The sequence below is a fragment of the Argopecten irradians genome, chromosome 7, assembly GCF_041381155.1.
Source record: "Argopecten irradians isolate NY chromosome 7, Ai_NY, whole genome shotgun sequence".
Lineage (NCBI taxonomy): Eukaryota > Metazoa > Mollusca > Bivalvia > Pectinida > Pectinidae > Argopecten > Argopecten irradians.
In genome coordinates this window covers 22318387-22334186 of record NC_091140.1, presented here as the reverse complement: position 1 = coordinate 22334186, position 15800 = coordinate 22318387, and the positions used below count along the sequence as shown (strand labels likewise).

Genomic DNA, 15800 nt, shown 5'->3' with positions numbered 1-15800 from the left:
TTGAGAAAAGATTTTAAACAATTAAGGGTAGGTAACTCTACTGTTATTTGGTAGCGAGTTCCAATTGTCTCAAAACCCTCTAGCAAAAGTGCCTTCTTATACATGTATAACTTATTGCTATAACCTCTAGTTTGTCTAATTATGGAGTGTGAATATCTTTGTCCACTAAATCTATGTCATTGTGTATCTTAAACGTTTCGATCATATTGTTTCTCGTACGTCTATACTCTAATGTTGGCAGACCTAGTCTTATTAGTGCGCATGCAATCTCACTGAAGCATGCTGTTAGAGACACAGGATAAGTACACCCCATCCAGTCACATCTTGTTCCAGACACCAGGGTATACTGTATACTGCTTTTTTTGTACATTTAATTTTTGTGTATAACAGAAGTAATAACAAAAATTAATTGCTGTGAAAATGCTTTGTGCATAGGTACAGTAGAACTATATTGCTTACAAAATGTAATTTGTGAATAAATTGTTAAGCCTGTAAACGTGAAATTAATTTACCACAAAAATAAGTTGGTTTACAGTCATAGAGCTTAGGATACTATCCAATGTCAAATACAGTCACATAGAAGTAGTTTTACCGTACATTGGACAAAGTCTGACACTTAAAAGAGTTAAATTGGCGAATGTATCATTCCAGTCTTAGGCAAGAGTAAACACAAAACAACTGTTTAACATAAAATTTTCATCCTTTATTTCTCAGACACATTCATCACAATTGATCAACGTGAATCATGTTAACAACATGAAATGTACAAACAGAAATAAATACAATGTAATGTGCAGTTGACGCAATGCTAATGTTACGTTTGTGTTAACCACAGATTCAGAAATACTATTTCATCAATACTAAAGCCTGGTCCTGACTAACATTTCACAAACAGCCGAGGAAAACATCCCACTGAAATCGGTCAAGATACCATGCAATAGAAACGAAAAACATGATTTTAGCCTAAATATTTAAGTTGCACAAACTGTAATCAACAAATAAGTTTTTTTTGCAGCATATTAGTACTTTAACATTAAACAAAAGCAACAATTGTTTCAGAAATGTCAAATATTACATTAACAAGAACTGAATAAACAGATTATTAATGAAGAAATCATTATTGTTTCATTGCTGATCCATACACAAAATGAAAATATCAAATATGTAATTACCACTGTATACATTAAGTTCAACAGGTGTGGGATTGCTTCATTGTATGGTGACTAGACTCACTGTTATCATATTCTCACCCCCATTTAATGAGGCCTTACAAATACTTCTTGTCTACGTGCCAGAGTTTTGTTAACAAAGATTAATAAAGACATGATATATCAGGCTACTGAGTTTTTCAACCCCTAAAACTGAGGAACATTCATCAATGCTGAGTTTTTTTTATATATATATTTGGTGAAATGTTGCTCTTTTAATGCAGACAACCAGTTTGTTATAAAAAGTATCACCAATTATAATAACAGCAATATTTTGTTTCATGTTATATCACTAATTACCTGAATATTCATTGATATGACATAGTGACTTTTCATCTCTCTGACTTCAATGACTGCCATTTTTATGTTCATAGTTCTGATTAAAAGACAAAACAAGATTTGTCCCATTTTGTAAAATTTTCAAGATCTTTCTTAAACAATAAACAGGTCTGACAACATTCCTACATTGATATGCTCTGACTATAAAAGGTAGTTAAGGTGACCATAGCCCCTGCTGAATGTCGACACATATAAACACAATGGAAGTGCTGTAACTCTGTGACTAGGTGACATAGCTACCTAGTCAAACTGTAAAGGTTTAAACTTTACGATATGAACGTGTGTAATAATAACTTAATAGCAATACATCAACATTCTTCCACAGTTATGTTTTAGCCAATAAGCTGTAAAAGTTTGTTTTGATCTAACATGCTCTATGACTCCCTGTAGTATAAATGTCCTGTCTAGAATCCAAATCCTTCCTCAGCATTCTGTATATACATTTCTAGCTCAACCCCATTCCAAGGAGTAGAATAATTAAATATATACAGTTATTACATGGACAAGCGCTTCCTGTGAAATCTCGATAGCGGAAAAATCTATTATTGATATTTCTCATGCAAAGCCTGACCGCCAATATGGCCTTCACAAAGTAGTCAAGATGATCCCACCATTTCTGCCTTCAAAGCAGTACTTTTGTTTGTTTATAAATCTAAAAGGGCCTCCATCAATCTACATCCATGTCCACTTTTGGGGCCTCTGTTGACTCGGCTGTAGGTTTTTCTTCTGTTTGTGAATTTTCAGCGGGTGTTTCTGTTTCACTTTTCTTATCCTTCTTGTCATCTTTGGGTGGTTCTTCCTTGGGTTTAGGCTTGGATTTATTCATGATAGGATTGCATGTGCTTTCTAATAACTGTAAAAGAAACACAATTATTTCTATTACCAATCTGTTCATTAAATTCTAGTTTTTCTCTAACTGTAAATTATCCTTGAAATACAATGTATCGATGATTTTGAAATATTTATAATGACTTAAAAAAGCCAAATGAAGTGAAAATTACAATATGAACACTTAAAATAGTAGTCATTGAAAGATAGAATCTTGCTAGCACTATGCTAAAAATGAATATGTATTATAGATCTATTGATTGATTGATACCACAAGACATAAGGGACTCATAGAATTGTAGAATAGTTTCATCCTAGGCAATATCTTTGTTATTAACTTTTAGCAATAATAATTTTATTAATTCATCATATGATATGGCAAATATTAAACTTAATTTTCCAATATCTTAAATAAGAAGAGCAGTTCTATGTACCTGTTTCTCCTGTCGGATCTGTGAGGCCAGTACGATGGGTTTTTCGTATGTTTTCAGGGCGTTCTGTTGATTGAGTTTGGTATTGTACCAGTCTTCCTTCTCTTTCAGACACTTGGCTACTTTGTCTACATCCTTACTCTCAATGTGACTATACTTCTCGTCCTGACAAACACAATACATAGCAAGTTAGACAAGCTGTGATAATACTTTAAATGTGAAAAAATGGTTTCATATCGTTAGGATCAGAGCGAAATGAAGTTTACAACGTACTGTCTTCAATGGAACTAAAGGAATATTTTTTTGTTTGTTTGATTAATTAACGTCCTATTAACAGCTATGGTCATGTTAGGATGGCCTCCCATGTATGCGGTGTGTTGCGTGTATGTTGTGCGAGGTGCGTGTTTGGGGAGACTGTGGTATATTTGTGTTGTGTCTTCTTGTATAGTGGAACTGTTGCCCTTTTTATAGTGCTGTATCATTGAAGCATGCCAAACTCAAGGCCAAAAGTGAGGCAGTGCCAAGGGTGGCATTAGGAAAGATAAAGTCAGTTAGGAAGAAGGGGAAAGATAAGATCCTAAATTTAGTCGCCTTTTACGATCATGCAATAAGGGCAGCAGGTACAATTCTAAAGCCCTACCTGAAGGGCCATGAAAGAAATATAAATTAGCAAAGTGATCTGCATTACAAATACCTGTATCAAGGAAATAGCATTATGAAAGACTGAAGAATCCAGTCCAAAATATTAGTATATAAAATAGACAAAATCAATATCAATGTTTCCTCTCCTCTCTGAAAGACAGGATCAGAGTATAACTTGTACCACTTACAGAAACAGTCTTTTAAAATTATTTTATTAATGCACATCAACTTCTTATTTCACAGTGGCTTAAATCCATGTATCATGCCTAACAGTCAAAACAGCGTTTTTACAACGATTTGAAGTTGAACTGTTTTCACAACAATTTGAGGTTGAACTGTTTTGCAGCGATTTATTTTTTGTAAAGACTTAATATCACATGAAATAATGCAAAATTTAAGATAACATAAGTTGCTTTACAGTACTTTTAATAGTTGGTCCAGACAAACTTTACGCTATCAGAGTACATTTAATTTTACACTATCAGAGTACATTTAATAGTTGGTTCTGAGACAAACTTTATACTACATCTAATACTGTGATCAGTGATCACTAAAGTTCTACAACAGTCACATCCTACCATATGACAAGCTTTATTGTAGGTCATTATTACTGTCTCCCTCAAAAAATGTGATAATCTCTTTTTTTGTCTTCCATACAACCTTGTCCAACATCAGTAATAAACTAGTCAAACCTCGTTACACAAAGACCATAGTAACATGCTTTAAAGTTAGGTTTACAAAATACTGTCAAATAAACATGGACTTTGAATAATAGAGTTCCTCACCTTTTGAGCACAAAGATCCAAGAACTTCCGCACCAACATAACTGCCTTCCCAAAGTCTTCAAAAGCCAATGGTCGTTCTTGGAATTCATTGAATCTTTCCTGAATTGGATTTCCCATTTTCTGGAAAACAATGTCAGTAACTTGTATACAGGGTCTAATTTAACTTTTAACATTTCATAAACCTTTAACAATTCACAATATCAATTAATCCTTTGCATCTTATTTATGTTATTGCTGTTCAACAATTTGACTCATAAGAAGTTATGAATCTCCTTTGGTATGTTTTTCATTGAAGACAAATAATTTTTTTTTAAATTCAGCAATAATCTTTAGAATATATGTGTGACTCTTACCTTGAGTTCAGCCAATTTGTCAATGTACACCTGTTTGAGTTGGTCCTCTCCCTCATCGTACAGCCAGTCCTCTGTTTCACCAAGACGTTTACTAAATGTTGAACGCTCCTACAAACAGTCATGTTTTTAGATAAGTCAACTTTCATCTTGATTCTTTAGTCTTTTAATATTGACATTTCATTTTCCTTGTGTAAGAAACTGTTAAGAATTGCAGGATAGATATCACAGAACCAGGAAATTTTATTCTTAAAACAGATTCTGACAAATTATAGTGAATTGATAGTTATTTTATAGAAACTTATAACGAATCACAATACATGGATTTTTGTATTTCTACTTGATAGTAAATATAACTAGACCCTGTGAGAGTATGTTAAGAGGGATTTTTCTCACTGCTTGGGAATTGGGGCCTGTGCCTTTGAATTTGGGAAAATGTGCGACAAAACCAGGATTTGAGGTAAATTATAAAATATGAAATAAAGCATAACAAAGAAGATTTTTTTTTTATTTCCAATGTAGTTTACTTTTCTGAAGCCATTTCACAAATAGTTTAAGTCTTAACTAAGTTCATGCAATATTTTTGATAGTTTTCAAGAAATTTTGATTTTAGGAAATTTAAGGCTTAAATTGGGAACAATTTAGTGGTTTTGCCATGGGGAATGGGGCCGATTTTTGGCCCCAGATCATGTTGAAAAAAAGCCCTGGTTAAAGAATATTGATTCCCTCATTCACCCCCCTGTACACACAAATGAACTTTTCTAATTTTAGGCTGAAAGAGCGCATTAGGAAATTTCAGGGGTTGAATGAGGTAGACTTGAAATATTTTGTGTCCTCAACAAAACTTTTACAATAACTAGTATGTAGTAATACATTTGAGGCACATGTTCTAATCTCTTAACTTACTTCCTCCTTAGCAAACTCCTCAAGTTGTGTATAAAGTTTGTCACGAAGGTCATACACATATTCCTCAACAGCGTTCTTAGCATGAGTTCTCTCCATTTCCAACTTGTCCTGCATAATCATCTGGTTCTGTGTAATACCAAAAATAAACAATTCGTTTTTACACTTTCGTTATAGCAAAACTGAAACATATGTTATAACACACAAAATATTTGAGAATTTTTTACGTTTCCAGAGTATGGGACCTATTATTTGTACGAATAGTCCAGTCCAAAAACACCAACTAAGAACTCCAATAGAGCAAGAATTTATGAAGGAAATCCAACTATTGATAGCAGTTACTTGATGTTTGCAATCACTTAGATGACAGATAGTTATTCTAATGGAATATTGTAAATGTACATATTTCAACAATAATCATATTTTTAGCTAGACATTTTGCACTAAAATATGACTGAGCTAATCACATTTTCTACATAACGTTTTTAGTAAAGCTATTATTACAAATGAAACCTGTTCCAAATAAATTTTGCAATAAATTTGATTGCACCCATATTAATAGTTTACAGTTACTTTTACAAAATTAAGAGGCATTTAACAAAATCCTATTGTGATTATCATCTTTAGCAACACAACCAACAAACCTCTCTCTCCACCAACAGATGCAGTTGATCCTTGGACATTTGTGGAACTCGAGACTCAACAGGAAGATCTATTACTTTGACTGTTTTCTTCTTTTTCTTTTTTTCTTCCTTTTCTGTTGTTTTATCTTCCTGCAATTATTCCATAACATAAGTATTGGGCTTTTTTCACAGTATGTTTATAAATTACTGCCCTGTAGTTTTAAGCAAAACATTTTTATTTACCGAGATCATATAGGAAAAATTGTTATAGATCGACTAAACAGCTAGAATATCATTTTTCTGGAAAACTTAAAGATACAAAATTTGCTAAGTTGTGTACATATGTACAGGTCAAATATATAGTTTCCCTTTGACCTTTAATTGCTGAGGAGCTCATTTAACAGATCCACTACATTTGTATTTATCCTTAACAAATAATAATTCAAAAGTTCATAGAAGATTTATATGTGAACAATTTGAGTAGGTCAATACAACTGTAAATCAGATACAAGGAGACAGGAGAGGGCTAATATAGGCATTTGTATTGACCATCTAACAATAAAATATTCTGAAATGAAATGAGAAACAAGGTCGTGAGAACACTTACAGCTTTCTTATCTTGTGACTGCTGGTCCTGGTCCGTTTGCATTGGTGTCTGTAACATATATGTAATTTACCTATTCAATATTGTGCTATTTATTATATTAATTGTTTATAACAAAATTAACTGTAAAAACATTCCATCTTCCATCATGATTGCTGAGACGTTTTATTCAACAGTATGAAATAATGAAATATAAATTTGCATGTCACTTTGAACTTTATCAGGAACCCTGCACCTTTTAGGAGATTCAGCATACACATAACAGCTTATTTTATCTTAAGATAGCGTTAGACATTTCTATGACTTTTAAAGTTTATGTACCTCTTCAGTGGTCTGTCCATCTGTGCTGTTCTGTGATTGAGGGTCTCCTTGTCCGTTATCCTCAGACTTTTTCTCGGAGTCTGTTTCCATAGCCTCTAGGCCATTTTGATCTCCCTGAGACTCATCCTCCAATTTCTCTGTCATTGAGGCTGAAGACACTGTGAAGATTCCATGGTTGTTAACTCTGACCTTGACTTTGACCTTTGAGCTTGACCCATCCTTCTGAGGTGCAACGTTTTTCACACTGAAACGCCCTGAAAAGCACAAAACATTATTATAAGTGTTTCCTCCCACAAACAAACTCAAAAATATGGAGATTTCAGGTATAGAGGTAACAGAAAATTAATAAAAAAATATTTAAGCATTAAACTGTCTGCCTATGGCATCTATATAGACCATAGATGCCATAGGAAGACCGTTTTTTAGTTGGACTAGGAAAACAGTTTATCAACAACAATTTAATCTACAACATGGAACAGCCATTTTGACGGTGATCAGTATACGTTACCATGTCAACATAAGCGATGTCATAATGGTCACATTTTGGGTGTCAGTTATACCCCCACAGACGTAACTTTGCCTGGGTTAGCTTATATAAAAGAAGAGGAAAGTGAATGTAATATTTCAAGGATATTCTGGAAATGATTAAAAAATTATTAACAATCAAATTAAAATAAAACTTGTAATTATGCTCCACTAGTGGCACTACAATGCTCTAAGTTACGCTTCAATACAAGATCTAACGATGCCCTGTTTCGGGCCCACTCAGCATGACCCCTGGCATAGAATCTGAACATCTTGGGTCATACTGTTCGCCGTTTATATTTCCGAGAGAATCAACCACACCGAAGATTTCGTAGACGAGACACTGATTGGCTAACCACAGTGGTCATGCTTTGACTTAAGTCAGAGCATTTTGTTTCAAGAAATTAAGGCCAGGTCACATGACTAAGATACTATAACTGACTTACCAATATGTGGATCAGGTATGGGTACATCTTTGGCGTGAGTGTAGTACGATTCTAGTTGGAATGGTTCTTTGCGATAAAATGTCATCATTTTTGCAAATGGAATCTGGTGGAATTTAGGGAATACTTCCAATGTGCTGAAACACCATACACAGTACAAGTTTTTAATTATGTCTAATATACAGTGGAACCTGGTTATATTGAAGGAATAAAGAATCTCTTCAAATTATCCAGATTTCAATATGACCTAGGCCGTTTTCAATTATGTGGTTTAACTGGTTGAACCTTGTTGTTCATTTAAAGAATGAAAGGCCGACTTATTGATTTTATATTGTTTTCTGACGAGCCTTGACAAAGCCCTCACAGGCCTGTATCAAAAACTGAAGGTCTGTCAGGATTTATACTTGAAATAAAGTCTTTTACAAACGGTCGAACCGATTGTTTCGAATAAACGAAAACGGCCTAAGGTAAAAAGGCATTTACATCTTAGCTGGACAGGATAATAACAATTCATTTTTGAAATTATCAGTATTTCAAAATATCTGATTTCAAACTAATTGGGTTCCAGTGTAATTAATAGTCATCAATGTTATCTAAAACTAATGTAGATAAATCTTAAAGTATAAAGGGAGGCAACTCCTCAGATATTGATACCATTTTATATGTAAAAATCAATTTTCTTTTTTTTATATGGGAAAATGAAAAATAAGGTTTGGTATTATTTGAATTTTATTCAAAACAAGTTCAGACAATTCCAATACTTGTCCAGAAAGTTAATTAGTAAGAGTTTACACATGGGCGGCACAGAATGCTTGAGTATGTACGTCATGACTTTTACTTACTTATCGTCCTCCATGTTACCCTCCCAGCTCAGTGTAATTGGATAGGGCTGTGCATCAATAATGGAGAAATCTCGCACACGGAACGTTGGTGACAAGATAGCACACTGAAATTTAGAAATATTAGCGTTGAAAATACTACATCTATTTAATCATTATGAGATTCCTAACAAAACTTTCCATGTGAAAGATTATAGAGTCAATAAATATATATAGACTGACTTGTACTGAAAAGACAGATTCTAACCTGTAGGGCACAGCCTCTGGCTACAGCCTCATCAGCATTAAGTGTTGTGCTGGGCTCCTTGGAAAACACCTGTTGTACCATATTCTTAACAGCTGGTATTCTGGAACTGCCCCCAACAATCTCCACAGAGTAGATATCATTGGACGATAACTCTGAAATAAATTATTAATCATTGAGTATGTAGTGTCTATAAGAGAAATCTAGGTAATAAAATTAACAGGCATTATTTTGTTACCAATTCAAAAGAGTCACCTTTCAATATGGAGCAGTATCATTTTACACAACACATACGAGGTAGCCAGTTGTTTTTGGGGGATAACGCAGGGCGTTGCTATGATAGCCAACATTTTATATGTGAAATATTGAGAAATGGTTGATTCATCTCTACCCGGATAGTCAGATTGCAGAAATCTTAACATATTAAAATTCAATTATTGTTGTTTTAAGTCAAAATCATGAAAATAACAGGCTATATGGTATTATTTTCAAGAGTGACATGAAACATAAGAGACTAGGAGAATGTGAAGTTTAGTGTTAATGTAGAGTCTCTGCTTAGGACATTAAGGCGCAGAATTGTTTTCATTGCATATAGTACTTACTTGTGTTTTGTAATAAGGCTTTAAATAGATTCTCTGCCTTCACCATCAAGTGCTTTATCAGTTCTTCAAATTTCTCCCTGAAATCAACAGAAGCAAAATTAAGCATGTAGGTAAAACCAATGAAAACTATTCATTAATGTGAGATCCTTACATATTGGTAGTCAATTAAACCATAATGTATAACATTCATGGAGTTCTCCATCCAATATAGACACTTTAAATCAAACTAGCTTTCTTCTGCTTGTTATAGAATTCAAGGTGAATTCAAATGAAAGTTATTCAAATTCATTTCGCAAAAGCTCAACCTTCATTAGAAATCGAGATCACAAAACCGTGGAAGAAATCTGATTTACAGTTGTCATATCACCATCATACCTATCCATTCTGCCACTGACATCTTTGTCATCCATGAAACACTCTATATTGATGGGGATAGGGGTGGAGTTTGCACTCATCAGCTTTTTCAATTTCTCACACTCCTGAGTCAGACGCACCAGGGCCTTTGGCCGTGTCATTGCATCTACTTTGAACCGTGTTTTGAAGTCATCCACAAAGTATTTTACAAGTTCATTGTCAAAGTCTCTGCCACCAAGTTTACGGTCACATTCCACACCCAAGATCTGCATAAAGGATTTATATTAAAGAGTTTTTATACTTATTAATCCAATGATGCATTTTCTTCTTGGAGTCTGTATATATACAGCAAAATATGGTTATAATGAACCTCTCGGGACCAACAAAATTTCTTCCATAATTTTATAGTTTTTCATACTCGTGTAACAAACAGCTTATAGGAACCTTGATTGGAATGACAAATACTACACTATAGCCATGAAGTAGTTTTAAACATGTTCATCATAAACATGCTTTACTGTACTATTCTTGTAATATATTTTTTAATATTCTTCCTTTATTGTATCTATTCATTTCTGACTCTTTATCAAGTTGTATTCATCCTTAACAGATGTGCCCATTTTGCCATGTAATAAATGATAGTTCCTAATCCTGTCCAGTACATCTTCTTTATTCCAGGGGTTACTATCATTGTCATAATATCCACTCTTGGATTTTTTCATAGCAAGCCTAAAATTTCTGCGTGCGACAACAGATAAGAAAGGTAGTTTGATCATTTCATGGATTAAATAAAGGGACACTGTTTAACTTTGAAGAACATTGTTGCTTTCTGTAATTGTATTCTGTTGATCAGTTTTGCTATGATAAAGCGCAGGGTGGGTATTACGACAGAATTTCAAAGATGAAGACACCTTCTCTAAGCACCATCCTCTTCATCTTACATTATTATTTTGATGGGTTTTAAATAACTTTGTAACCGCCAGAAAGGATCTCAGCTACTTACCTTCAGCTTTCCTTTGTTGAATGCTACAGCTGCTACCTGTGTAGAACAATACCCCATATCTACAAACACCACAGTACGGGCCTTTTCTGTCTCTGTTGGTAGGTCTTGTTTGTATATACCATAGGCCAGAGATGCTGCAGTGCACAAACAAGTAAATAAAGATCATATCAATCTATATAATTCATGATTGACAATATCAACTCATTCACCCTGAAGAGTACACATTTAGATTTTTCTAACACAAGGAAAATAAGGTAAATAATTTTATGCTGCCTGTTTGGAATTAAGTGACAAAATTGGCAATAAATAACCAATCTGTCAAAGTTTTCCAAATTTATCTGGCACCCTATTGAATGTTGTCATCTACAGCAAGATGGAACAGCAGGAAGGGTGCTTTGATTCGGACATAGGTATTTACCACGCTGGTAAGTCAAAGACCCACTATAGACTAATATACAGTCAAACCTGTCTTAACGACCCCTGTATTCAGTGACTTCCTGTCTTATGCGACCTTTATTATTCCTCCAAATGATATTTACTGTATAAATAACCTGTATTCAATTCCCCTTCTTGTGGTCCTTATGTCTTTTTCAGCGCTAAAAATTATCCTGGTCAGGTTGACTGCCATTTTGCCACTATCTTGAAAGTTCTGTAAAGCCTAATCTCATTGGCTGAGTTACACAATTTTCAAGATAGTGGCGAAATGGCAGTCAACCTGACCCGGCTAACTATTAGCACTGAAAAACAACATAAGGACCATGAGAGGGGGATTTGAATGAAGCGTCAAACAAGTAAATACGTTTGTTTTCCTCACCTGATGTTCGTTTACGTCAAAGCCTGTTATTATAGGCTGCCGTGTTTTCAGTGTAGTGAATATATTTCGTTTGCAAAAATGTTCTCGATCATGTCCGACTAAAGGAAATTCATCAATTTTTCAAGCTTCGAGGCTATTTGTGAAAAAAAATAGACTTGTTCAGGATGACTTCTTGTTATCTTCTTGGAGAATAACATCTTAACTTTTAATTAAGACCAAAGCTGTTGAGATATCTGGTCTGGATATGTTTTTTACAGCAGTTTGAACTTAATTACCCAATTTTGCATCAAAGAGGAGTTCCTTACTTTTCTCTACATATTAGTCTATAGTGGGTCCTTGACTTACCAGCGTGCTAATTACCTATGATTTGGATGTTTAATATGAATGTGACAGACCTCAAACCTCTACTAGTAAACTTAGCCTACAAAAAATCAGTTTGTTTTGGTTTAAAGCCCTATTAACAGCCAGCAGCAAAGGTGGAGTATCAAGCATGATAGCAAAATATGCTTTATTATAGCATTTCCAATCTTTTCAAGATTATCTACATTGTCTGTGATGTTCTTTAACCCATCAACAATTTAGCTTATACAAAGAAAAAAGAAGATACATACCCGCTGTTGTGTCGCTCATAACTTTGAGACAATTCAGACCAGCCACTTGACATGCATCCAACATTGCACGACGTTCAATATCTGTGAAAAATGCAGGAACCTAAAATGAAAAAATGAGGTTTTAAATACTGATGGTACCTATATCATCAAAGTCATATGAACAGTTATTTTGTTTCCTAGATTCCACTTTGCACATTTTATATATGTATCAGAAAATGTTTTTTTTTTGTTTATTCAACACAATAAATAGGATATCTCAGCTCTCAGCAAGCTAATAATATGTGAGTCTTTCATAAATTTGTATTTCAAATACAATTTTCTTTGTTCATGGTCTTTAAATTCATACAAAGTTTAACCTACCGATACCACGACATCAACAACTTTAGTCTTCAAGGCTGCCTCAGATGTCTCCTTGAGCTTGGTCAGTAACATGGCCGTCATCTGTGTAGGTGTGAAAGTCTGTTTCTCTCCCATATAATTCACCTGTACAATAGAAAAAGAACACCAAATTTATTTCATTTTAATGCACATTTTCAATTATATACAAAACACTTCACATGTTAATGCTGTCTGAGCATTGATAGTATTTTGAACATTTGAATTTGTGAATTCTTCATTCAAACAAGTACTGTGACTGAATTAATGTTGCATTCCATACTTCTTTGAAAAAACTTTTCTTTCTTTTTTTTTATTAACTTGGTAGATCCATTGTTACAACATATTTTCTGATGCCTTCCCTTTCAAATGAATTCATGAGTTTTTAAATTGTTCCCATACCATATTTCTGAGACTCTTAGTAACCTGTAACCTTTCACTCCCTTACCTGTATTGCAATCTCTCCTCCCGGTCCCTCCGTGACCTCGTATGGTTTGAAGTAACATTTCAATTCTTCCTGTACTAAAGGGTCATTGAACTTCCGTCCTATCAAGCGTTTGAAGCAAGATACTGTATTTTTTAAGTTAGTTGTGTTCTGGTTTTTTGCAGAAACTCCCATGCAGCGGTTTTTCTCATTCATGGATACATACGCTCTGGAAGGTAAATTAAAATTATTATATATCAAGGCTACCATAAAATCTAAAACCAATTGTTAAAAATTTACACCAGTAAAGAATTTCCTACAAAATGGTGGTTAAATCAGGCCTTAAAAAGAATTTACAACAAAAAATAATAAAAGAACTAGAAATATGTCTGTTAGACATTAAGTGCTCTCTAATTACTTTCTAAAACCTTAATTTCCAGAACGATATACATCTACATGTATAAGGCTTCTGCGTTGAGATATTTTGCACATACAAAACTATAACGCCTAATTTATAAATAACCCCCAGATATACATATATACTCGCAAGCCTATATGAAATCATCCTCGGCAACAGGTGTACGTACGTAGCACTATCGCTCATTATCCTTGGGAGATGGTTTATGTCCTTGATGTATTGTAATAAATAATTTCCTTTAAAGTACGTATCAGAACTATAAATGTGAAATTACTTTGAACTTTGTTAATTGTGTTCTTTGTTACATAGAAGTTTATTTGTTATCTTATTGATATTGATACGATAGACTTGTTTCGCTGTTCAAAATAGTCGTCCGCTACAGCACTGTCCAGTCTCTTTGCACGTGGTGACTTACCTGTGTCATGCTTGAATGCCTTTCTGGGTACATTAGATCTAGAGCTTAGGCATACGGACTGATATTATATAATGGTTTTTTTTTATTCTGTTTCTCTTACGTAAGGCTGGGTGATTTCATAAATATTTATTAGAACCGTAGCAAATACGGTCTATGGTCCTAGGACCTAGGCTGATGTGAAATAAATTAAATTTAATCTGCTGAGTAACACTGTAAATGTCTTTGGCCTGTACTAAAAGTTATCCGTTTCGTCACTTTCTTTTATTGACTACATAAACCTGATTCCCATTGTATTGTTCCAGAGGTTTCCAAATGCGATCAGGTGCTTATAATATCGTGACCGATACAAGAGTTTGTATGTTACACCACTTGAAGTTTACACAAAATGAATGTGTTTAGCATTATTTAATGTCCATCGATGTCACTTGTTAATTTACAGAAGAACATTGCTGATAGATATCTCTTAATTTTGAAAGGTTGGTGTCCCTTAATCATGGCGAAATCTATTAAACAGTATCAGACAGTGACTTCCAGTATAATGTGCGCAGTTTGAATCTGCACATAGCGGATGTAAACAGACTCCACACCCGACAAGGAAATCAATAGGGCGAGATTATACTTGCCCTAAAAATAAATGTCTTTACATGATGTTGAAATGGTTGAATGTGTATCTCTAATAAATCATTTTTACAACGTCAAGTGGTCAGACAGTCCCCACATCCTATTGTTTTTAAGCAAAGAAAATGAGAGGATCTCAATAAATAATCATATTTAAATAAATAAATAAAATCTATTTTTTCCTCCGTGGAGTTATATGTCTCAACGGCAGGGTCTTGGGAATGAAGGGATGATCTGATTTTCATGTTCCCTCTTTGTGGAATGTCATTGTATTTGTCTAAATAAACAGTCATTTTTTAATCAAAATAGGCAGAACACTAAACTTATCACAATTTTATACATTCAGAGACTAATATCAAGATTGTTCTTGTGTGCTTGTAACAGACTGATTATACTTCCATGCAAATATAACATTTCAATCAAGGCGGATTCCTGTACTGACAAAGGAAATGGAAACCCTATTAGAGTGATATTGACTATGCAACCTGGGGGTAACCTCATGAGTCACAATACACTGGCATTAACCGGTGATCATTTTATTTACATCGTCATCCATATAATTGTGAAAACTCAAAAGATAAATTAATCATACTTACGGGGTACACCGATCGCTGTATTCGTTTGCGATGGTCTCTATGCCTCCTGCCCGAGCCACACCGACAAAACAGGTGAGGCATCCTAGATCGAAGCCGACAACAGACATTCTCCTTTTTTTGTCAATCGATCACCAAAATGATTTCTGCGAGGCAAATTAGAATAATGCTAAAATCAACTATTATTTAGTCCGTGAATATAGTTATAGTACTCGCTAGATATCGTCTTTAAAGATAAACATGCGTCTGGTACTTCCAGTTGATATATTCTGTCGGCGAATCTTCTGGAACACACGTGAACCCAAAACGCCTTCAATGGTGTCTTCCCAGAAATCACTGTACGGCAGAAAATTCTAGAATATATTAAAATAAATTTGACTTCAGCAGTTAATTTCTAAAATATTACTAAAAATCATAAATATTTTACTTAACAAATAAATTATAATCCTACTATAATTTTTATTTATGATTTATATTTCATATTTTGT

At 34.0% G+C, this 15800-nt stretch overlaps 1 protein-coding gene across 1 annotated transcript; it reads right to left on the bottom strand.

Annotated features, from left to right (window-relative positions):
• Positions 1 to 681: 681 nt before the first annotated feature.
• On the bottom strand, positions 682 to 15651 carry LOC138327866 (97 kDa heat shock protein-like). Its single transcript, XM_069274296.1, has 18 exons — positions 15316 to 15651; positions 13293 to 13497; positions 12830 to 12952; positions 12470 to 12569; positions 11045 to 11178; positions 10063 to 10307; positions 9688 to 9764; positions 9089 to 9240; positions 8845 to 8948; positions 8006 to 8139; positions 7035 to 7288; positions 6717 to 6764; positions 6131 to 6259; positions 5490 to 5615; positions 4587 to 4694; positions 4234 to 4353; positions 2810 to 2971; positions 682 to 2400 (listed from the first exon to the last, which is right to left on the bottom strand). The coding sequence occupies exons 1-18, from the start codon at positions 15420 to 15422 to the stop codon at positions 2215 to 2217; spliced, it is 2514 nt and encodes an 837-aa protein (XP_069130397.1). The 5' UTR covers positions 15423 to 15651; the 3' UTR covers positions 682 to 2214.
• Positions 15652 to 15800: the final 149 nt, after the last annotated feature.

Excerpts from the sequence above, each read along its gene's own strand:
- LOC138327866 (XM_069274296.1), bottom strand. The coding sequence starts at position 15,422 with ATGTCTGTTGTCGGCTTCGATCTAGGATGCCTCACCTGTTTTGTCGGT. Across the intron at positions 10,308-11,044 it reads TCAACAAAGGAAAGCTGAAG|ATCTTGGGTGTGGAATGTGA; the intron begins GTAAGTAGCTGA and ends TCCTTTATGCAG. Across the intron at positions 2,401-2,809 it reads AGATCCGACAGGAGAAACAG|TTATTAGAAAGCACATGCAA; the intron begins GTACATAGAACT and ends TTTCTTTTACAG.